General features: G+C 33.7%; 1 protein-coding gene across 10 annotated transcripts in view; it reads left to right on the top strand.

Moving 5' to 3' along the window:
- LOC128557001 (uncharacterized) overlaps positions 1-24,849 on the top strand; it is an 84,979-nt gene that overhangs the window by 54,556 nt on the left and 5,574 nt on the right. For 7 of the 10 annotated variants that reach the window (XM_053543369.1, XM_053543378.1, XM_053543373.1 and 4 more), the window contains 9 exons: positions 10,922-11,129; positions 14,641-14,817; positions 16,492-16,679; positions 18,648-18,739; positions 19,261-21,819; positions 22,065-22,240; positions 22,689-22,778; positions 23,939-24,054; positions 24,581-24,656. In XM_053543369.1, coding sequence (XP_053399344.1) covers positions 10,922-11,129; positions 14,641-14,817; positions 16,492-16,679; positions 18,648-18,739; positions 19,261-21,819; positions 22,065-22,240; positions 22,689-22,778; positions 23,939-24,054; positions 24,581-24,656 — 3,682 coding nt within the window. Of the gene's footprint in view, positions 1-2,184; positions 2,714-2,834; positions 2,975-10,921; positions 11,130-11,184; positions 14,491-14,640; positions 14,818-16,491; positions 16,680-18,647; positions 18,740-19,260; positions 21,820-22,064; positions 22,241-22,688; positions 22,779-23,938; positions 24,055-24,580; positions 24,657-24,849 lie in introns of those variants that run through there. The other 3 variants (XM_053543383.1, XM_053543400.1, XM_053543406.1) reach the window with 3 other exon arrangements.

The raw sequence follows: 24,849 nt of genomic DNA, 5'->3' as shown, positions 1-24,849 counted from the left end.
AATAAATCTTTAGAAAAAATAAAAATGTAAGTAAGCGAATTAAGTCTGCCATAAAGCATTAGTTTTACATTTTGCTGTAAAGTTGTCCAGTTCCGCCCCTTGCCGTTCAAATTTCAAGAAGTAGAAAAGGCTGTAAATAAGTTATTTCTTTTGTGTATTGAATGTTTCTCCACTAGATAAGACATAACGTGGAGACGAAGGTCTGAGACATGCTGTGCTTCACAGTTATACATAATAACATTTGAAAGGCAAAATGTGACAGGGGTAAAGCCACGACTGCACTTTCTAATCGATGACAAATAATTTTCTGTTTATAAATGCATAAATTCACACATTGTTCAGCAGAAATGTAGGCCATTGGGACATATCGTAATTTTAGCCTGTTGAGATTTGACAACCGAGATAAAATTTTGTGCAAACTGTTTTAATTTTGAAGTGCACCTGGTATATAGATTGTACTTCGATACACAAAATCTGTCAAAAACCAGTCGTTTTATTCTGGTACTTTTGTAAAACTGAAATGTACCCATGCATGTAAAATTTGAAGGACAGGGATACTTTTGCAATAATCAAATATGTCAGGGTTAATACAGGCAGGTGTATTCTGTATGGTGATAATTATAGGCTATCTGTTGCTACCTGAAGTATGCTGTTGTCACTTAACGTGCTTATCCGGTCCAAATCAGGACCCTTGAAAGTGAAACTTTGGCCTTTAACATTATAATTGCCTGTAATGGTTAGTGAAACTTTATACGGTGTTTATAAGTTAGATGGTTCATTTATTTCTTTGATTTTAGAAGTTTTAAATGTTGTTTTAGATTTTTTTTGTACTTTGTCTTGAGAACCTCCTACAGGAGATAAGGTGACATCAGATTTTTAAAGGACACTCAGAATCCATAATTTTTCATACAAAGAACACCACCCGAGTTTTGCTCAAAATTATGAAAATTCAGAATTAAAATAATCTAAAATAAATAAAATATGTGAAGAAATTCATACCATGACAATTAAAGTTAATAAGAAAAGCTTTTGTCAATTTGCAGGAAAAAAATTCATTTGGCAGAATGTTAAAAGGTTGTAAAAATTTCTTGATTAAAATCTGTCAGACTCAGATTCCTGTCTTTGCTTTTATGTATACTATAACCATATTTTTGCTGTAGTTCATTTAGTTAAGTGCCACCTACAGGTACTTTATAATTCCCTATAAGTGAGATAATTATGATGGTTGATACAAAATGTGTCATTTGATAGAGCTCTTAATAGGTTCAACAAGTAATAAAATGTCTTTTAGTTCTTTGTGTCTGAATAAGTCCTCTTCACTCCTACCTACATCAATATATTTTAATCTTTATCTCCACTAGTTTACTCCGATAGTTATTCATAATTTTAACAGGTCCAAAACATTGCGGAATGATACTTATTTCACTTGGGTATTGATTACATTTTACTCGGACTTTATCATAGACTCCCTGTGTAAAATCTCAAACTTTTAACTAAAATAAAGGTATTAAATCATATAATATTTCAATGAAACTTCAAAGTGAAGTTGTTTGTAGCATCATCTGGGGCATGTGCAGTGAAAAATCTTAATTTGATTTCTAAAATAGTGTGATATTTATTTCTAAATTCACTATATGTTCATTGTAAATATACTTCGTTATACCCAAGTGGAAATTGGCAGGTACTCGAAAATGCAGCTCTCTGATTGGTCAATTAGAACCCCTAATGTACTGTGATGTCATGATAAAGTTATGAATTATTCATCGCAGTTTACCATTAGTATACAAATAGGAGTGGTATATTGCTGACTTCACATAGTGAAGTACAAAATCTGTATACTTGTTAAATTTCGACCGTTTCGGAAAGAAGTCACAATTTCACTAGAGTTTGATAAGATCTACTTTTTTGTACCATCTCTGTTAAAATCAATAGATTAACGACTGGTGTTTTGTTAATCACCACCTGTTTATCACTTAAATCGGCAAATTGACTCGTAACTACCGATTGGTAATAGATTTCGTTAAAGGTTTATGAATGAGTGGTCATATTGTTCCATTGTTTGACATGACTTGGAGGTATATCTACCTACAACAATCGCGATAGAGTATTTAGTTTACATTTTCACGTATAGAATATATTTGGGTGTACTCAACATTTCCGTTTGTCTGCTAATCGCAGGTGTGTTTACAGACAGATTTCAAATTTTGTTTGTGGAAGTCGGAAAAAATACAGCAGTTTTTTATAATTACAGAAAATTAAGACGTGTCTAAAAGACAGGTGTATTTACATAAAAAGTTTGACAAACAATTATTTTAATACCATAAAATTTGTTTGATAAAGAGATAAGTGTATTTAAAAGACATAAAGATTTTGTGATTGCTGGATATATATTATCTTTCACTATAAACACAAAAAAGCAAGTGACATAAATCGAGGTTAAGACAGCAGAGTGATTGAAGAATTTCAAACCTGATAGATTGAATAAACACCGAAGTCTTGTTGAATTTAGTGACAGTTTACCATATATAAACCGAAGTTGTGGTTGTACAGCGTAAATAATTTTTTTAGTGCGAATCAAAACAATTCTGTTGGACTTTGAAATTGAAATGACTTTGTATAGTGCTGTTGATGATGATTTAGTGAGGTATATAAATATCGAAACATAGAATATGGCAAAAATGAGGAGCGTACAAGTGGATATAATACGGAAGTGGTGAGTTTATAAAATAAATATTGGATTATTAAAAAGAAAAAGGGTTTGAAATTCCTGAGATGCATTATGCACCATAAGATTGCGTAATTTTAAAATATTTTACTAAGGCAGGTATCTTTAAGGATTGGAATGTTTACATCCTTGTTGAAAACTTTGTGTACAGTATTTTTGTAATTAAATGTTTTCACTGGGACTGAAGTAATCAGTGGCCCCATAGGAGTTGCTCCATCATTCTGGTATATAATATTCTAACTTTTGCAGGTATGTGAAAAAATAATGTTTTTGTGTTTTTTTGTTATTCAGTTAATTAAAAACACTAATAAAATCACGTTATATTTATACAAAATTCCTTCTTTTAGATAAATTCTGCATTAATCTGCAAACTGGTTCCTAATTGTAATATCATTCTTACCTTGGACTGGATTGCATGAGAATTAAGCTGGTATGTGGACACCTGCCCCCTATTATTGGTTTATGGTGGTAATATTGGTGAATGTTTACTGCTAATGTTGTTAATAATGATTATTGCTAACCTAATCATTACCACCAGGACATTGCTAGCCTCTTTGATGGAACTTGTAATTAAATTGTAGTATATTTCTGGAGAAAACCTAATTTTGAAATGTTTTCCCTGTGTAGAGTGTCTGAGATCTCAGTAAAGCTGTTTGCCTACATGGAATGATCTCTGATTGTTTCCTCACATCCTGATTGTTTCCACGCATTAAGCTTGTCCAATCTCCATATAACCTCGATTTGGTCTGTCAGATACCTATATTAAAGATGATGCAGAGGTTTCATTGATTATTGAACAGAAGGTTGGAATTTGCAAAGTAGAAGGGGTCTGGGGGTCCTGAGACCCATTTAGAACTTTACTTGCTAAAGGAAAAGTGGCCGGTGCTTCAGACCACTATATAGCAATAATGGAAATCCCTGTCCCTTGAGGAAACCCCAGTTGATGCCGCTTTAACATCAAGAGAACAATTCCAAATTATGTATGTAAATATGGTTTTTGAAGGAACAATGGATATTTTTTTCAAAGTTCGATAATATTTATATCAGATGTTATATTAGTGCTTAATTTCTTTCAACCTGAGCTCACCCAAACCAAAATACAAGCATGCGGCAAGCTTGTGAGAAGTTTGCCATAAGCTTGCGCAAGCTTACAGCAATCTAAAAAAGATTGCAGCTATGTAATATAATGCTTGCGGATGCTCGCATAGAAATTAAATTTTCGGAGAAGTCTTTCTTCGCAAGCTTGCAGCGAGCATCCTGCGATCTTAATACTATTGTAACGTTTTAGTGCCACACAAATCCCGTCGGTGAAAAGCTAGCTCATCACCAAAGGTGATTTAATGCGCATATATACTGTCATTTAACTCCAATGACAACCGACAGGTTTACAAATTTGCATATTAATGGAATTACTTCCCTTTATGCATTCAGTAATCGTTACATTACTTTCCCCTCCGAGAAATCTCGTCCCGAGATTTGGCCTAGGAAATACATGGGTTAGGCAACTCCAGTCCGGCAGTTGACTTCATCCCCCCATACTGGCCACCGTTTGTAACGTTTAAGTGCCACACAAATCCCGTAGGTGAAAAGCTAGCTCATCACCAAAGGTGATTTAATGCGCATATATACTGTCATTTAACTCCAATGACAACCGACAGGTTTACAAATTTGCATATTAATGGAATTACTTCCCTTTATGCATTCAGTAATCGTTACACTATTTAAGGTTGCGACTAAGCTTGCGATAGAAATTAAGTTTGCGGAGAAGTCTTGCTTCGCAAGCTTGCAGCGGGCATCCTGCGACCGTAATACTATTTAAGATTGAAAGATTGCGACTAGCTTGCGATCCTGTAACCTTTTTCAAACTCTTTTAGTTCACTGATACATATAAAAGGGAGGTAATATGTTAAACCATTAAAATTGAACTTTTTATGTGAAAATAAGTTGTTTTAAAAAAATATTGTCCCTGACTGTTAAAATCTTTATCTACTGATCACTAAAAATATTGTTTTATGAAAGTGCGAAAGTTTTACAAACTGTGCAGTTTGTCAAATTAAAGGACATATATAATTAAATTTTTAGACTTTTACATTATTAAAACTGTCTAACAAACCTAAGTAAGGTTTAGGAAGACAGTATAGTTTGCAAGCTTGCGCAACCTTGTTATAATTACAAGGTTGCGCGAGACTCGCAAATGATTTAGTCTACACTCATATAAATGTGTTTAAGCTTGCAAGATTGCACAAGCTTGCAACCTTGTTATGATTGTGTAAGTTTGCAAGATTGCGCAAGCTTGCGCAAACTTGCAAGGTCGCAATTAAGATTGCTAGGGTTCCAATCGCAAGCATGCGCAACCTTACAAGCTTGCAAGATCTTAAATAGGTCGCAGGAAGCACGCAAATAATTTTGCGCAAACTTAAATTATGGTTGCGGTGGTTCCAATCGCAATCTTGCTGCATGCTTGTTAAGATCGCAACTGCAATCTTGCTGCGACCTTAATGCAAGCTTAATTAAGCTCGCCATTTTGGTTTGGGCAGTGTCTGAATATAGGGTAAAAAACATTCACTTGGTCTGTGATATAACTACATGATAACTTATTTAAGTTCTTGGATTTTGTTCCTCATTTTTATTGCAGATCTAGAATATTTATGCATTCTGGAACATTGTCTAAACTAAAGTGTAATGTCTGATAACAGATATGGTTAGTTCTACACTGTTTTCTCTTGGAACATCTTATTCAAAACTGTCTACCGGAGCATCTAGCTCTAGATTATTGTCTCCTGGAACATTATGTTCTAGACTTTAGTTACCGGTACCTGAAACATCTTGTTCTAGACTCTTGTTTTCTGGAACATGTTGTTCTAGACTTTTGTTTCCTGAAACATCTTGTTCTAGACTGTTGTCTTCTGGAACATCTAGATCTAGACTTCCATTTCACAGAACATCTTGTTCTAGACTGTTGTCTTCTTGAACATCATACTCTAGACTTTTGTTTCCAGTGGAACATCTTTTTCTAGACTGTTGTCTTCTGGAACATCTAGTTCTAGACTCTTGTTTCCTGGAACATCTTTTTCTAGACTCCTGTCTTCTGGAACATGATGTTCTAGACTGTTTTCTTCTGGATCATCTAGTGCTAGACTTCTGTTTCCTGGAACATGTTGTTCTAGACTTTTGTTTCCTGAAACATCTTGTTCTAGACTATTGTCTCTTGGAACATCTAGTTCTAGACTTTCATTTCTTGGAACATCTTGTTCTAGATTGTTGTCTCCTGACACATTTTGTTACAGACTGTTGTCCCCTTGAACATTTTGTTCCAGACTATTTTCTCCTTGAACATCGAATTCTACACTTTTGTCTTCTGGAATTTTAATTCTTCACTTTTCTTCTGGAACATTTAATTCTTGACTTTTGTCTCCTGGAACATCTAGTTCTACAATGGGTTTTTTCTGAAATGTTACACTAACGTGACTAGAGTATTGTTCAAAATGTTTGACTGAACAGTTGCTCTGTTGTAACATGTATTATTTCCCACTGCAGGTACAATAACTGTTGTTCTTATTTAGAGATGGTAAAGTTTGTTTATTCAACCTGTACTTGGTAGATGGAAGAAGTAATGAAGAGGTCAAATGTCTACGTCAAATGAAACAAATTGGTTTGGTTACTGATTTAGCTGGTTGTAGATTACCAAAATAAATACAAACATTCACTTAGCATACCTCACTGCCATGGGTAACTGTCCTGGTCAGGAAGTATTCTGTAACAGTTTTCTGGCACCAGCTGTATGTTTACACCGACTTTTATCATGACACTTGCACTTTAAGTTTGAGGTCAGTTTTGTTAAAATTTAATGTTTGTGCAGTGGTTCAGTATTGACATGAAGTCCTATTTATGGTCTGAATTTAAAATAAGTAAAAAAGGATTGTGTAGAATTTTTTTTTTTATTTAAAAATGCAGTAGAATTTGTCTGGTATATGATTAAGGTTGTAGGTTTGAGTCTTTGATTCATTCATGGTGATGCTTCTTTGCTGTTTTATATTAGAAATTCACTGGAGTCCTTAAACTAAGTTTTAAAAAAGCCAAAATGAATTAGAATGGACTGTAAAGTAAATATTACAGTCATTCCACTCCAAGGTTTTGATAAACAAAAGGCAGGATGTTGTTTTGTTTTGTTTTTCCCTTTATTTTTAAAAGGTTATAATCGTTTGTGTAATTGAGTTCAGATTTCTGTAATTGAAGTTTGCACAGGTGTCTGATTTTCAGTGCAGGAGTCATTTTGATACCGATATAGCCTCTGATAAAAGCTCGGCTCCTGTCACAATTAAAAAACATACCTATGTTGCATGGATTTAATTGCTTGTTATTTTGATGTAATCTTTTCATGCCAATTTAAATTTTTCAGCTTGACTGGCATGTCAGAAGATAGATGTCTTAATCAAAGCATTATATAAGCAGAAAATTAATATCTGTAATTACCTGTGAGTTTGTCTTTCAACTAACTTACAAGGTTTTGTAAAGAGTTATAAAAGTCTTTCTTAAATTTTCATGTGATATCAAAATATGAAATCAAGACGATACGTGAATATAATTCTTTTATGCTAATATGAACATCTAAATTATTTTTCCTTTACTGAAACATTTTAGATTATTATGGAGACTGTCAGGGCTTCAAATCAACTTTTGCAGTTTGCACATAGGTAAATGAGCATCTTTTGCTTAAATACTGTCGCCAGGGAGTGGTACGTATGAAGTCAAAACAGGTGTTGACTTCTAAACCATAGGTCTCATTTTTGTGCCACACTCGGGTCATGACTAGTATGTTCTAATTACAGATTTTTTTGGAATCTGTTCTATATCGGAATAGTCTTGGTAGAAAACATGAATGTTTTAGTATCAAGAAACTCATTTTTTTTAAAACTCCACTTTCTCTGGTTTCAGTCTTGCATGCTCAGCGGAGATGATTTCTCTAATTCTTGCTTCCATTCTCCCCTCACATATTGGAATTTTCTCATTGATATTCAGAGATTGACAATTGTTGATTAATCCTTGGACAAGACCAGCGGAACAACACTGATTGTTATTGACAATTGTCAGAAAATATTTCCATTTACTTATATTACGGTCACGATACATACTGAAGTATTGTATGGAGATAGTGTCATTAACGACTGGCTTGCCGGGGGGATTACCATTATTGACTGGTCATTGAATGCTTATACCTCATTAGCTGCTGGCTGGTACAAGACCATTATTGCTAAGATATATTTACCTTATTCTCGAGATCATTTCAACTGTTCGCAAGCAGACGTATAAATTGCCAAATATGGAATAAATTTAGGTAGCGAATGTCTATATTCAAGGCTGAGAATTTAGATAGCAATAATTAAGATAACGATAGATTGGTCTTCACCATGCAGACACAGTTAAAAGTCAACAGAACATTGCAGCCTACCACCACTGAAAAACAGATTTTGTTTACGATTTGGAGAGAAAAGATTGAGATGGTCCACTTGATTATAAATGTGACAGATTTGACAGTACTTTTTAACAAAGACAATTTACACACATTCATTTTTTGCTTTATGAATTGGCAAAGTCATGAAAAAAAGGTGTCCTTCAAACTAAATGTTTATATAACACAACCTTATTGAAAAAAACAACAAAACAATAAAAACTGTAAAAAGAAAAAGTAAGCTCTGTACTTTTTGGCATCTTTGTAATGAAATGTGGGTCAAGGTCACTAAGTAGTTTCTATAATACCTTTGGTTTATTAGCATTTTGCTAATTTGTGGCATCTTTGTAATGAAATGTGGGTCAAGGTCACTAAGTAGTTTCTATAATACCTTTGGTTTATTAGCATTTTGCTATATAAAAAATTTAATCCCTCTGTTTAAAGAGATTGTTTGAATTTTAGATAGGAAGTCAGTTTAGAAAAGGATTTATAAAGCACTTATCCTAACTAAAATTAATAAAGCCTATTATCAAAGAGGTTGTTGGCTTTGCCAAAAAAAGTAGGGTCAACTTATCAGAAAATTATCTTTTTCATTGAAAGACATGATTAGAACAGGCTTGTCCAAAGTTCACTGACTTTCTACTGTTTAAGCATTCTGTCAGTATTTATTTTTTCTTTCTTATTTACCAAGGGTTATTTTTTTATTGTGTCAATAAACACCTCTTTTTCCTTGTGGTAAAAATCAGATAGAATTTAATATTGTACTGAAATAATGTAAAAGTTCTTTGTTCATTTTATCTTTGAGTTTGAAGGGATTTTATATATTAAAAAATGTCACTGTAAGCATTATTTATCATTGTCAAGAGATTGATTTTCAACATTTTGTCAGATTTAATTTAAATTTTACAGTGTAAATGTCCTTTTTGGGAGATGTGTTATGGCAAAAGAGAGATATACAAGTAATTGTGATTTTGAATGAAAATAATTTGATTAATGTCTCTAAATCAGGCCTGTCTGGAAAAGTACTGTCAAAAGTACTCCAGAAATATGTGCAAAAAGTCATGGATTTCAGCCTCAATATTCCCTGGGCTGCAAAACTGACATATTTTACAATTTGTTTGACTGGTGCCAAATTGTGATAAATGATTTAGTTTGCTTTTCAGAGATCTGTGTCTCTGGTGATAGACTGGTGAATTTTGTGAACATTGATGGAGTTGAAAAACACTTTGATTGATTTGGCTTGAAGAATTCCTGTCTTGGCTCCTGCATAAGAATTTGATATGGTGATGTTGAAAGATGTAGACAAAAAAAACCTTCAGTTGAGATTTTTTGTTGTAAACTATCTTGTAGATGTCTTTCAGCTGACTTCAAACGGTATATACCTGTTGAGGTTAATTAAACAGTTTACGATAATTGGCAAGGGGGTTACATCAGAGGATGGGGTTAGGTTAGCCGGACATGAATTGAGTCTTGAGATTACAATGAGATTTAATGATTAAAATGATTTAACTTTTTTCACAATGAAAATAAAATCTGTCAGTGCGCAAGTAACAAGAAGTCTTAAGAAATATATCCCATTCCATACTTTTCAAGTGGTGAGCTCAACATACTCATGCAGCCACCTAAACTGAAATTTTGAGAGTAGAATTTCTGTCTACAAACATAATTTTTTATGCAGTATTGATTATGAAGCTGTTCAGTGCAGTAAATGTTGATTTCCTGTATTTTGTAGAGTGGTATCCCTCTGGGCATCATTGTCAAATCAGATGTGAAATTACTTTTAGCCATATTCCCAATGGATTGATATTAATATAAAACATATAACACCTATTCAGACATTTGGCTACAAAACACTAAATGAGTATTTTTCCTGAAACTTAAAAGAGCAGGTTGACACTTTCAGCATGGCCAGAATATTAAACTGATTTTTTTTGAATACTTAATACTAATTTGGCACTTGGGCAATTTTCAGATTTGATTATATGGATGCAAAGCATAAGTTAGACTATTTCTGTAGGCTTTCATAGTCTGTAACATATAGATGAGTATGCACTTGACTAGAAAACTGTCATCTAACATTACATCAGGTTAGGTATTATAACGAAGCTCTTATCTAACATTACTAAAGATTTTCTAAGACATCAGAATGCTACAGATACCATAGTAATGTAGTTTGCATATTGGATTGGCTAAATTCTTTCTTCTTTTTCATGTTTGATTGTGTCTGCTGCTGTTGTCACTTGATTCCAGACAGAATCACAATAATCTTAGAGTCGTCTTGATTGAAACATGTGGAATAATGTTCTTCCTTGTTTGGAAGTAAATGGGATTAATTTTTATTAAGTGTTTGTCAGTCACATTGTCTAGGTTTGGTAATAGGACCAAAGGAAATTGAGGTAAATTGCATCTAATGTTTGAAATAAATGTGAATGGAATTTCTTAAATGTTTCTCAGTTTGGCTCGTGTGCTTGCACTGAAAGACAGAATTATGTCAATAGTGAATAAGAGCAGAGGATAGCATTGCAACATTACCATTTAAGTAATGTTTGATGGAAGTTGGTGTAATCTGACAGTTCTCATGGATCAGTTGGAAGACTTTAAGATACTAAAATAGCAAAGCAGATATATACTATGTACCACTGAAGAATCTTAAACTTTAAAAGTTGACGATAGATACATGTATTTTCATCCTTGCTTATACATTTATTATAAGACATGCATTGTAAGCATTTTCTTTATATTTTCAGTAAGAAGCCCATGCATTTTGAGAATTGTTCAGCATTTGGCGGCAGCAGTACTAGCGGCACCCTCACATCAACGGACAGTAACGTCAGTAATAAAGACGTACGCAGTGGCACATTGACGTCCACAGACAGTAACAACAGTGTTACCAGAAATAACAACTTTTCGTTGAATTCTACTCATTTGGATGTATTTGGACTTTCCCCAAACAGGGTAAGTGAATACTCTAGCATAAAGAGATAAAAAACAGTTCTCATTTTTTGTCTAGAAAAAGAATCCATTTGAAGAACAAATTAATATCAAGCTTATTAACGCATTTTTAGTAGAAATAAAATAAGGATTTAAATGGCGTGGGACACTACATTTGTGAGCATTTTAATCTAATTCTTTAAGCCATTCAAGAGAGAGCTTAAATTGCCTTGGTTTGAAAAAATATTATAGAAAATATTTTTAAACAGTTATTTAAAAATGACAATACAGTAGGAGATTACTGGATTGGAAGTAAGAAAGGACTTTCTCTTTGGCAGAAAGTCTTTGTGTCCAGTGACAAGTATTACATTACTGACATCTGTTTGTTCTTTTTCATGGTGAGGGATTATTATACTGTTATTCTTCTGTATGGATCTAAGTGGATACTTCATATAATAAGGGCCATATTTCACATGGATAAAACTCTCAAAGCAGGGGGATAAGTTGACAGCATAATTTACAGATAAGGTTATTGTTGAGTTAATCAGATTGACCTCATGTAACCTTTCTACAATGGTCAGCTATAGTCCAGTCCATAAAATGGAATATGTCAGCTGGTCATTTGATACTGGCCATTAAACATGGCTTAATTTTCTTTATTAGTGTCCAGAAGTCTTATCTGACCTTTTGGGTAAGGTCAGTACATTCTATCAGTAGAGATGGTCCCCTGTACAATATCAGAAAAGTATAAAGTGTATCTTAATAAAGTGGTCATCAGTTATAGTCTGCATTTTATCATGTAGATATTAATACTCAATGATATTGCTGTATTATAATGTATAATATGATTGAGATTATGCAGTCTCTTGTAGTTCTTTGTAACTACATATTAACTCTTACCATGCTAAAGTTCTATAATGGACTGGTCCATCTTCTAATTTGGGCAGTACCATTTATCATTTGAAGGGGTGTTTACTAAAAATTTACTGACTGGATAGCGAACAGTGCAGACCATGATCTGACTGCACGGATGTGCAGGCTGATCTTGGTCTGCACTGGTCGCAAAGGCAGAATTCTTTGCCGCCAGCAGGCTAAGGATTAAGTAAGGTTCATTGATTTGTTAAACTGTTTTAATGTTTGATTTGATGTCTATTACAAATCTTTTAAGATTGGCCATACATGTATTTTATTGAATTTATTTCATATATTATATGTAAGCATGTGATGGAATAGACAATAAACTCTGATAAACTTGGTTACCTATACCAGTTGTCTGAAGGAATGTTTGTGATTGTAGTAGGAGGTTAGAGATTAGCGCACAGAAGATCCTTTAATTCAGGAAACTTTCCTTGTTCTTAAATACAGTCAGACTTTGTTAATTCGAACATTACCCTTCACTCAAACTCAGTGTTGGGTCCCAATGAAATCCCTATATAATATGTATTTTCTTCGATACCTCGAACTACAGATAACTCGAACAAATTTTGCTAGTCCCGTCAAGTTAGAGTGAACAAAGTTTGACTGTAAGTTCTTGTTTGTAAAGCATCCATACATGGGACTCTTTATCTGAAAGATTGCAGTAGTATTATTAGTTGTAGGAGCACAGAATCAAACTGGCAACACTTGGATGGGCAGTCTGACATCACTGCTACCCTGAACTAAGGCACTTTTAAAGAAACATTTCACTGTAGGATACAAAGAGAAGTCAGGGTGTGTGAGAGTATGGGGAAAGTATAAAATGTATAAACATTCTGAGATGGATTATTTGTATCCCATTTTCACAACAAATGAGAACATTGTGTGGCGCAAAAAAAATCTTAAGAAATTCTTAATTGTTGTCTTTTTTTAAAATAATCTTTCCCTTTCTTCAGCCAATAACTAAATCATACTTCCCTTTTTCAGTTGATTGAAATTTAACTTTTAGTGTTTGATATTAAATGATTTATATTGAACCATTAACTGTATAATTTACTTTTCACGTTGAAGTACGTCTTTTGAGAGCTTTATATGATTCACATGAATGTTTAATACGATCGTAATTTATGTTTTATCATAAAAACCTGCTCTCCCCAGTGCTAAAATGATTACGGTTGATTTTCAAGTGAATGAAAACGTTTGTCGACTCAAAAAACTTGTACAATTTTTATGTCTTGACATTTCAAATAAGCTTTGATCCTTCAATGATATTGAAAAATATATTGAAAGAAGTGGTTATTATAAATTTAATGGAAATGAATAGAGGATTCCGTCAAAAGAAACGTTATTAAAGTATCTGTGTAATAGGGCTCATTATAAAGTTTTCTTTAGAACCGCTATAATTCCGTACAGAAATACCATACAAACCGATGTCCGCAAAATTGACTTTCTTAAGATACATTAAAAGTTGTTTCATGCTTGATTATTCAATAGTTCAAAAAGCGTTTAGGCGGATAATTGATGCCGCTTGTTTTTGATCAGCTGCATAGAATGTTCTTTTATTGCATTTTTATGAAATTTTGCACCAGTGTGCAATTTTCCTATATTCATTAAAGACTGATTTAAGACATTATCCTTGAACGCTCAAGATTTCTGAAAACAAAATAGGGACGTTATAAAGAAACATTGAAGTGTTTTTACTAAAGAATTACCAAATAAAATGTTTAACAAGTATTGTTTACATTTCAACTCTGAACATGCAGACAGACACTCCTTGTGGTTTTGTCCTTACAAACATGCAGTGCATTTTTTCTTTCATTGTTAATGTTTTTGAAGTTTATAAACATTTATTCAGTGCAAAAACTGATTTGCCGTAACATTCCAGACTAGTTGTTCAGTACTTAATTAAAAGTCTTAAATCACATTATATATATATATAGGTATATTTATTGCAAGAAAATGAAAAAGAAACAGTTCCAAGGCCAAACCAAATAAATAAAGGTAATAAATTCGGGATAAGGGGAATACCCTCTGCTAGATGAAATATATAATTGTGGTCACCTTGTCGCTAGATGAAGTATATTTTTGTGGTCACCTTGTCGCACCTTAAGTTGTCTCAGGTATTCAACATCATTAATTTTACTTGACTCACATATCGTAAGACCATTTTCCACATGTATGTACCTACAACTAACAGTCAAATATCTCGTGTCTTTTTAATAATAAGCAGAAGCACTTGAAGTAATTGTGAATATTTTCACTTGACATATATATTTGGTAAAAGTGCTTCATATACAAAAGACCAAAAAGTTAGTAGGTGCTTGTAAGTCATACTATACATATAGGAAAGTGTATGAAAGTGTAACCAGGATTAGTTAGAAAGTTGATACAGTATCAATTAGATCAAGGAAAATACAATGGATAATTGGTGATTACATGTATATCATTTTGGATGGTACTTGAAATCTCTGTAAGTTATAGTCAAATGTCTTGAACTGAGTGACTTGTCATGAGTTATTTGTCTGTCCTTGTATAATCTCGTATTTTATGTACTTAATCGTATATATAGAGTATATATTTTGTTACATACATACTGAATAAATTTTATCATGAATTTCAGGCCCTGGAGCTGCCAGTGTATCCAGAGAAACAAGCAAGTGTGAGCCGGTCAACGTCTGGTTCGGATCTCAGACAGATTACGGTGCTAGAGCGACTTACAAAGACACATCCGATATGGTTCTTACCACAAGTTGGACGAACTGGCGCAGTCCATTTACTGAAAAACAGAGAGACTGGGGTAAGGGACTTTGTAAAGGTGACAAGATGTGTAAAGCTTTTCCAGAATGTCTTTAGCTAGAGCCTGTCAGGTCATGCCACCAGTTTTGAATAAAGATCTTAAATCTGAATTTGGAAACCAATATTGAAATGCTAGCATTGGACTGGCCTATTTCTAGGCACAGTCTTGAAATTAACCAATAGCCGAGCTGTATTTTGAGAATTGTCTTCAAAAACAGTTTAATAACCTCAGAACTTAGCTTTTAGAAGAGATGAGCCAAGAGGACATAATTTTGTTGCAAAATAAGCCAGGTAAATTGTTGGAAACTCAAAAAAGAATGTTTGATATATCCAATGCTTACTGAAGAATTTAGATTTCAGAAATGTTATTTACAAATCAAGATAGATTTTTGCAATACTTCAAATGCCATAGCCAGAAGTTCTAAATAGCTCCACATGAAAAGTTAAGAAGCGTTATTCTAAACCTCTTTATTAAATATAATACTCTTTTATCTCGGTGACCCCGTAATTCTCCGTTAGAAAGAAATGAATAATTAAAAAGCTCCTATATGAATGTTATTATCACCCTGGGGTGTATAATTGCTTTTCTTATCAGAATAATTGTAAACAGTTATTTCTGAAGTTATTCAATTATTAAATCTGGAAAGTAAATATACCCTTGATGAATTATCTTTCATAGCATGTTAAATTGTTGTTGTTAGCCTAAGTTATAGATGAGTTTATTTTGAGTATGTATATTTAAACTTTTCATCCAGATTTTTTTTGGACAAGGTGAATCACTGTAAAATTTGATTGATGACTTTTGATGAATAAGATAGGGGCTTAAATGGCTTTATTGTTGAGTAAATAAAGGAAAGCACAGGCTTGGGTTTAGGCATAAATATTAGCCAAAAAAGATGCCTTAATTGATGGCATTGGAGACATTAGATACCTGGCTTTATTGAATGATTTCTCTTTGTCCAATGATGTTTAATTAGTGCGACTTTCATTAAAAATGTATAAAAATCAGAGATTTGTCATTAATATAAAAAGTTGGAGAATTATCGTTATAAAAGTTTGATGATTTATGGTCCAACATTATCATTAATGAAATAATATTATAGAAGATTACAGAAAAATGCCTGTTCATCTTGTTTTTCCTTTTCATAACTATGACTTTAATGTCTGGTGAATTGCCAATATTTGTAATAAAAATTGTTATCTGTTTAATTGGCAGAATTAAAGGATGTGTAATTTTGTATAACATCTTTTCTAAGATGTGTTTTTTGGTAATTAGTGATGTCAGTATATTTGAGCCGTGCCATGGGAAAACCAACATAGTGGCTTTGCGACCAGCATGGATCCAGACCAGCCTGCGCATCTGCGCAGTCTGGTCAGGATCCATGCTGTTCGCTTTCAAAGCCTATTACTATTAGAGAAACTGTTAGCGAACAGCATGGATCCTGACCAGACTGTGCGGATGTGCAGGCTGGTCTGGATCCATGCTGGTCGCAAAGCCACTATGTTGGTTTTCTCATGGCACGGCTCATTTTATGATCAAAAGATTCATTGAATAGAAATCTCATTATTTTTGTGATCTCTTCATGGTTTTATGAAAGTAATTTTTCATCTTTTAAACAGGTAGTTTGTAAATATTGCAATGGGTGTTAATGTTATTTTATAAATGCCATTATAGATTTTCATCGTTCGAAAATCAAGTCGAGACGACATCATGGCGCTGTCTGTTCAATTCCCAAACCAAGAATGTACCCAGAACGTTGATCATTATCTTATAGAGCCCACAGAACACGGATTACACTTGCAGGGCTCCAGCAGATTGTTCAATGCCATACCAAATTTGATCGCCTATTACTGTGATAATAGGTAAGTAGTATTTCTGGCCCTGTTTTTCAGTATTTCTCAAGGTGGTACTAATCTGGTTTTCTAGTATGCATAAAGCTGGTAAAACAATCTGACCATAGTACTGTTTGTCCCACTGAGGATGATTGAAGCATGATTATAAATAGAAGTTTTAGAGCAACCTTGCCATTGGCCAATGAATAGATTATACTGTGAAATCATTTAAATTCGCTGACATGAAATTTCGCGCAAACGTGAAAAAGGACTGTTTCGCGCAGGCTTTAATAAGCGCATTTTCAATTTTAGTAATGAAAAATATAATTAAAAAATAATAATAGCGCGGTCTTAAATTTGCGCATCGGTCCTAGCGCAAAATACGCGAAAATTCGTCCTACGCGAATAAAAATGATTTCACAGTACTTAGAAACAGCCAAGTATTCAACTCTTGACACGGTTAGTCTGTACTAAATTTAACTTTTTTATGTTTAATTATGTTTGACCTGGTCTCAGTGGGATAAAACTTCCTTCAAATAAGGAAACTTGACAAGTCACGCAGTTTTTAAAATAACTAAAATAGAAGGGGAGAAAAACGAAGACACTATCTTATGCAGTCTGGTTTTAATATTGTTCCTGCTTAAATGTCATTCTCGATTGGTTCCACAGATAATAAAGAGAAAACAGGATTTTCCATTGATGATGCACAGTCATGCAAATAATGCAGATTTTTTACGCAGTGCAAATAGGAGTGTTAGCTAATATACCTGCAAATTGCTTGGCATTTCTGAGATAAAAGCTAATAATGAAAGAGGCAAGTCACCTGTTACTGAAAATAATCCAGCCCATTTGCACGTAAAAATCCAATATATTTTCAATTTGCACATGGTAAAGGATGCTTATGCACGAAATTAACATTACATTATTAGCTGTGACTGTTTCATCTTATGAATATACTAAATATAAGTACTGTGTTATAGACTATTGAATAAATTATGTTCCCAGCCATGTGATGGAATGTAGTAGCACATCAGTAGAGTCACATAGTTAGGCCAGCCTTCCCTTTTAAGTTATCAGTGCTAATAGGGTCTGCATCTGTGTTAGTGTTTCATTTATAATTTCATTGGGGAAATCCCCTTCAAGCCACATGCAAATGTTTGACATTGCAGTTTTTGTTTTTTGTTCATTTTGTACTTTGAAGTAAAAATTTACTGCTCAAAGTAACTGTAGTAGCCTTGGTTCAGTAAGGTCTAAAAAAGGATATATTAGAAGCAACCTTCTCTTCAGTAATTATTAGCCAGGAGGACAGTTTTAAGTTTGATCCCCACTATAGCACTTTTTCTCCATGACATTTTCATCAAAATCAGAATGTCAGCCAACTGTGTTTCAAGCGATTGTTAGTATATCAAAAACTAGATTACACTGTGTAGTAATTACTTTGTGAATTTTTATTTGCTAAAATCTTTCAGGTGATAAAATATGTTTATATGCTAAATGTAATAAAACAGAATAGAAACCGTTTAAGATTTTAGCAAGGCCTTATGCGGTCTTAATTTGATTGCCTGACATTGAATTAAAATAATATTCTGTTTTTAGAACAATGATATACACTCTACAAGTTGATTAAGTGTCATTGCATGAAGTGATATACTAATTTTAGCTCGGCATGTTTATCTTTAAATAATAAACTGTTTTTAGAACAAGGATAATCTGGATTGAAGGAGAAATTACACTGTGTTCAGGACTCATTAAGGTGTCAGTTGATAACTTCTGGTATTTGACTGCTTGTCACTAATTTGTCATATAATCATAATTTTCCTGTTGAATTTATCTCCATATGTCACAATTTAAATGATTATATGTGAAATGTAATACATGATTTACTACCATTATACACTTGTTACAGTAGATATGATATGCAATTTAATACTAGGTGAAATTCAGTGATGCACTTGTCTTGTGTGTATGTGTCATTTTGGTGTTCTTGACTGGTTTCAGGGAGGATTTACCTCATAGACTGGTACTTCCACCAGCTGTCAGAGTCGCCAAAACTTCGCAGGAACTTACAGCACTTGCTATGTTGGGCCAAGGTAAGTAGTACTTGATATTATTCAAATATTTAAAATGGTGCTTGCTTGCCTGAAAATGTTTGTTGTGTCACATTGCACACATACATTTTTAAGAAATTTAGTTTTAAAAAGCGTCAATATGTATGTGAGTGAAATTTATCAATACAGTTTTAACTTACCGGTAAATGTAGACTACTATACATTTGATAATTTTTGCGTCACTTTTATATCAGTATTTGGTAGACAACAGACATATTGGTAGACCGGCAATGTTAATTTTTCACATTTTTAGTTGCTTGTAAAGTTGTATTTCTTAGGTTAATCCTCCTTGGTATTAACAAGAGTTTTGAGTTTCCATGTCAGTCAGTTCCAGACTGTTAACAAAAATAAATGTCATAAATATTACATAATTTAAAGTTCGTTTATTTTGATGTTACTGGGAGGTTTCTGAAATTCAAAAATGAAGATGCATGTATTTATATTGAACCATTTTTCTATTTTAATTGATTTTATGATTAAACTGAAACTTTATCTTTTAACAGATTTTTGGACTTCTTCGAAGTATGATGCTCAGAGTCGGTCTTCAAGCAGATCTAATCTCTCTGAACATTCCCTGGCAATGAATAAATCCCAAAGTGAACCAATCAGCATTAATAAAAATCCAGTGCCAGCTTATAGCCAATCAGATGCTCTGATACAACATCATACTCTACCAACCAGCCAATCAGATGAGATGTTACAGCAAAATACCCCTCCTAAACCTTCTGTGATAGACTTTTCTTCATATTTAATTCAAAAACCTTCTAAAACATTGTTAGAAATTGCACAAAACTGTTCACACCAAAGTTTGAGCAGCATATCTGAAAGTGTTCATTCAAAGTGTTCACTCACAGGAAGTAAAAGTACCCAGTCATTTAGCTTCACAAGCGAGAGTAGACAAACTGATCATGTGACCACAAAAAGACATGTGACTAGAAGTGCTTCCCTCCATGAGGACATTTTACCAAAACAGAGACTGGTGCTACATGTAAATGATAAAGAAAACAGGGTAGATATTAAGATCGCAAAAAGAGAATCATTAGTTTCTGTTCCGTACGCAAAACCAAACAAAAGGACAAGCCAAACTGGACAAGAGCTGGACTCTGGTATGCCAGTAAATTATCTTCATGTTCCGGAAGAAAATTATTTCACAAGTAATCTTTCAGATAAACTTAGTGACTATGAAGATATTTGGAAAAACAATTACGCAGATCCAAAAGTTGGAAGTGTTCAAGCGGATATTATGCATAGATTGCAACCAAACTTAGTGAATGGAAATGGTCTAAGTAGTCCAGCTTCTCCTGTCATGACAACAACTGTGTTTCATGAACAGTGTTTTAGTCAGAAATGTTTAACTACAGACTTGAATGTAAGCTTAGATAAGCTTACGTTGTCTAAGGATCAGGCGGCTACTGAAGATATTAGTGGTAATGTTTTAAAACCAGGCACCAGTCAAACAGCTGACATTGCTACAAATGGGACAGACACAGAAAACATAAAACCTTTGTGTATTGTTAAAGGACAGTTAGAAAGTAGTGCTCAAAGTGCTGTCAGTCCAGTAGATAAATCACCTGAATCTGAGCACATTGACAAAATTATAGCAAGTGCTGGATTTGATTCTATTTTAGAACAGGATAGTGACATAGACTGTGACAGTAACCATGATGATAGTTGCCATGGTGACAGTGATGCAGATGCAGATACTGAAGATCCTGAAGCAGAGCCAAAGAACTCTGTGCAAACTCAGACAAGTCCATCTTGGAAGCTCAAGTCTGCACCATTATCGAAGAGTACTAGAAAATCAGTTTCAACTTCTTCGCTTACAGCGATGAAAAGTCCTGTGTACTCTGAACCTTTTGATGCTATTAGTCCTGAAGAAAAGACAAATGGTGTAGCTCCTAAACTTCCAAAGAAATTAAGGAGAAGGTCTGCCCCTGCAATTGGTCATGTGTCAAAAAGGCGACTGCCATCAGCTGAGTGTTCAAAACTTTCTCCTCTTGTTCTTGAAGCAGATAAGACTGCTGAAGAGGAGATGGCTGAACATAATTCTGAAAGTTCTAATGAAGCTGAAGGTGTGTTTGAAATGTCTTTAGAACTAACTAAAGAAAACACTGATGATAAAACTGATGGAAATGAAAATGACCATCCTTATGAAAAGGCTTGGGTGGATAAAGTTAGTACTGATAGTAAAAATAGTGAACCACTGGGACATAATGCTAATAAGCCTAAACCAAATCTAAGAAAAACGAAAGCAAAGAAACCAAACTTACTTCAAGAGGCTTTAACAAATCAAAGGAACAAAACAAAAAACACCAAAAATGAAAACAGTCATTATGACATGTCTTTAAATATAATGGATCAGTTCCAGTTTCTTGATGACTTAGACGAAAATCAAAATCCTTCTAGTCCGACAGTAGGAAAATTTCCAGTTTTTAATAAAGTTGATGAAGATCAAAAAGTTATGTATTCAGAAGGATCAACTGCAGAGGATCTTATAACTTCATGGAATCCGGAATTAACTTTACGCCCTGTGAAACCGTTTCCAGTTTTTGGTGCTTTGTCTGAATATGATAATTTAAATAATCCCTACATAGCGCCATCTGTAAACAGTGCTGGAACTCTTTTCTGTAATCCCTGGGAGAATAGTGTACTTGGAAAAATTATGAAAACACATTCACATCAACATTCACATGTTCCAGTGACAACTCCACCCCCTGGCCATGCCCCACCCCCTCCTCTCCCATCTTTAGATCCAAGGGAGAGAATTGAGGCATGGCGCAAATCTAGTCAAAAATATCATAGTGTTCAAATAGATACAGAAGATGAGAACAGACTCAGTATAATATCGGATATTAATTCAATAGAAGCAGTGACTTTTGGAGGTGATAAAAATAGTTTGTGCAATTTACGTGTTTCGTCAAATGAACAGAGTCACAGTCAGTCAGATAAGACAATAGTGAATGAGAAAAGTACAACACATTCCGGAACTGTGACCGAGAGATATTGTGAAAACATTCCATTGTTTGGTGCAGATTTCAGAGAAAAAGTTGCTCCTGTGCTAGGTGAGTTATTTTTCTACACTGTTCCACTTACTCCTTAAATGGGTTGTACATAGAGCATAGCCTTTAAAAATGGAAGACAATACAAAAAAATATCTTCAAATTTATTACCCAACTTATTGTTTAGTTGATGTTTTGCTGGAAATCAAAATTGTTTAAACATCATGCCTGATGCTCATGTAATAGATTAGGTCTTGGTAGAAAAGTAATTGTAATGAGGTAGAATATGGTGTTGTTTTCCCCTTCAGCCCAGCCTCGTATTTTGAACAAATCGGATCGAAACCGAAATCCTGACCGTGCCATAAGAGATTATATTATTGGTCTTTCCAAAGATAGAACTACAACATTCGGGAGTACGATAGAGAACTTCATACAGTGTACATCAGAGAGCCCGGACACTAGTCCACATAATATCACCAGAAATGTAAGCTTGCCATTATAATTTTTTGTCAGTGCTTATGGTTCTTTAACAAATGTTGATTTGAATTGTGCCTTGATATACCTTATTTATCCTATATACGCGCTAGGAAGAAAATTTGCGTCTTATGATTAACTGTTTTTTGTAATATTTGTTCATGTTTGACCAAAAATGATATATAAAACAAAAGCTAAGAATAGTTAAACTATTGGACATGCGTTTATTGTGTTTATCAGGATGTCATGTTTAAGTTAAGTCGCTGTATGCTTCACCTCAAGATTGTTAGCAATGAATTGCTGAGGGTGTCATTGTAAATTGTACTGTGTACTATCATGTATATAAAATTTAGTTTTTATCTCAGTTCGCAAAATTACATTCTCAATTTGTATCATGTTGGTCTTTCTGTTTTTACATAAATTTGGTGTTAATGAATGATATATATGTTTGTTCTCAGGTTCGCCAGTTTATGACAGGCATCAAGAACTATCTAGTCAAACATGGTGAAGGCGAATTAGAAGATTTGATTGAGAGGGAACGTAATCAAGTAAGCTTTATAAATATACGTTTATAAAACTTTTGTTGGGTTCCTAAGATATTATTTGTTTTAGTAGACAATGATGGTAATTGATGACTAATCAGATTGCCGGTTTTAAAACGCTGATGTAATGTACAGAAATAGCTATTTCGTCTTGTTATATTAGAACAATACGATGCATTGTAGACCAACAAATATGTCCTTCAAGCACGCAATAACGATAATGTTAACAACTTGTGATAATATCATAATGTTTGACCCTTGTTAGGAAACAACAATCATTTTACGAATAATAGCCAGGAAGTGGTTTTTAGTGAAACAAGTATTTACAATACACGCTAACATGTCCTTGAAACAAGTGTCGCCTTTTGTTTCGGCACTTGTTTGATCTGGAATCGGGTTTCAATCACAGCCATCTATGAATTGCGGGTCAGGAACCATATTATTCGTGTTTATGCCAGTTGACGTTATCTCGTCTAGCGAGGACGTAAATAGGGGCAATTCTTTTGTTTAAACACACTTTTTTTTACCTCTGCAGAGTAATGAAATTCCACTGGTTGTATTCCTGGAAATCTGCTTCCTGTTTTTCTAAAAATCATGAGCAGTAAATAAATCAGTCAACGTCGTATTGTTCCACCAGTATAAATATTTGTCATACATAATTCTTGTTTTTTTTACCTGAAAGCAATACAGTTGCCAAAAATGGATAAATAAATAGAAAGTACCTGTTAAATTCTGTAGTCTCGGGGATGTCTTACTTTCGGAAAAGGAGAAAAGCTTTGTTTGTTCAAAAAATGTTTATCTACCAGTAATTTAACAATGGTCAAACAATATTCCAAGATTTCTTACTCTGAACATGGTAGTTGTCTGCAAGTAACTTCTCCACAAGAAACGGAAGTGGAGCATGAATACAGCTAATGATGTAATATTTTTGTTTAAAGAAATCACCGTCATATGTAAATGAGTCAGAGATAATCAAAAATAATTCCTTTTCATTGTAAAATACAATGTAAGTCAATAGGATATGTGAAAATTACCACCACTTATCTGAAAACACTAATTTGATAAGACCATTTGTCTAAGGCTAAGAGTACTTGAGTCCTGACTTGGTTACTTGTTGTTGCTAGTATAAGACAAACTGATTAAACTGAACAACCTTTTGTTTTCAGCTTGGTAGAGATGAAATTCTGAATATAGATGCAATTATAGAGGGGTCCCTCCATGTATGTGTCATACAACCTCTCAAACAAAACATCTACAGGCTCTTTGTCAATGAATATACAAGGTGAGATAGTTTGCTTTAACAAGATGCATGATTTTATGTATAATTGTGCTCCTTCTAAATTGATGGCTTATAGATTTACCCTGTCCATTTGTTCATTCCCAAAATCTGGTATGTGAACACTTCACAATTGATGGCCAAGTATAGAAAAGTGCTGTAGTACTTCTTTGTTGGGGCATCTAAGGATGTCCAGATGATGAAGTCCATTTCTCATCCAAAATTGTAAGTCTAGCTATTACTCAGATTTCCATTTTTCAAGAGACATCAGACATATAATTACTTATGGATTTGTGTGTTACCAAGGGGAATTTTAGCTCCTTTTTTTTTACTAGTCTGCCAATTTAGTTGACATTTGTAGGCAAAACTTACCATTGGTCCCATTTTATAAAACTAAAAAAAAAGGACTAAAGTAAATACTTCTTTTTGAAACTAAATCTGTCTGTTATTATATATCAAACTTGTCTAGGATAATCCCAATGTTTCACTTCTTGTTTCAGTTCAGTGATTTATGTCTGTCGTATTATTTTAGGAATGGTAATCTGAAACTATTGTCCAGCAATATTAAATATGCGAGAACAAAGACTGCCGAAGAGATCGGAATTCGGGTAATGCAGACTTTTGTTTCTAAAAATATACCTTAGTTTGTATTCCATTTTGTTTTAACACTTTACAACCTTTTAGTCTAATACCTTGTCAATAAAATTGTTGAGGTGTACTAATTGGAATATTGTTTTACTTTGATCACTCTATCTTGCCTATTCCAGCAGGCAAGTTGTTGGCAACATACAGCGACTCGTG

Source organism: Mercenaria mercenaria, chromosome 1 (genome assembly GCF_021730395.1).
Source record: "Mercenaria mercenaria strain notata chromosome 1, MADL_Memer_1, whole genome shotgun sequence".
Classification (NCBI taxonomy): domain Eukaryota; kingdom Metazoa; phylum Mollusca; class Bivalvia; order Venerida; family Veneridae; genus Mercenaria; species Mercenaria mercenaria.
Note: the sequence above shows the minus strand (reverse complement) of the source record. Positions and strands in the feature narration are given on the sequence as shown.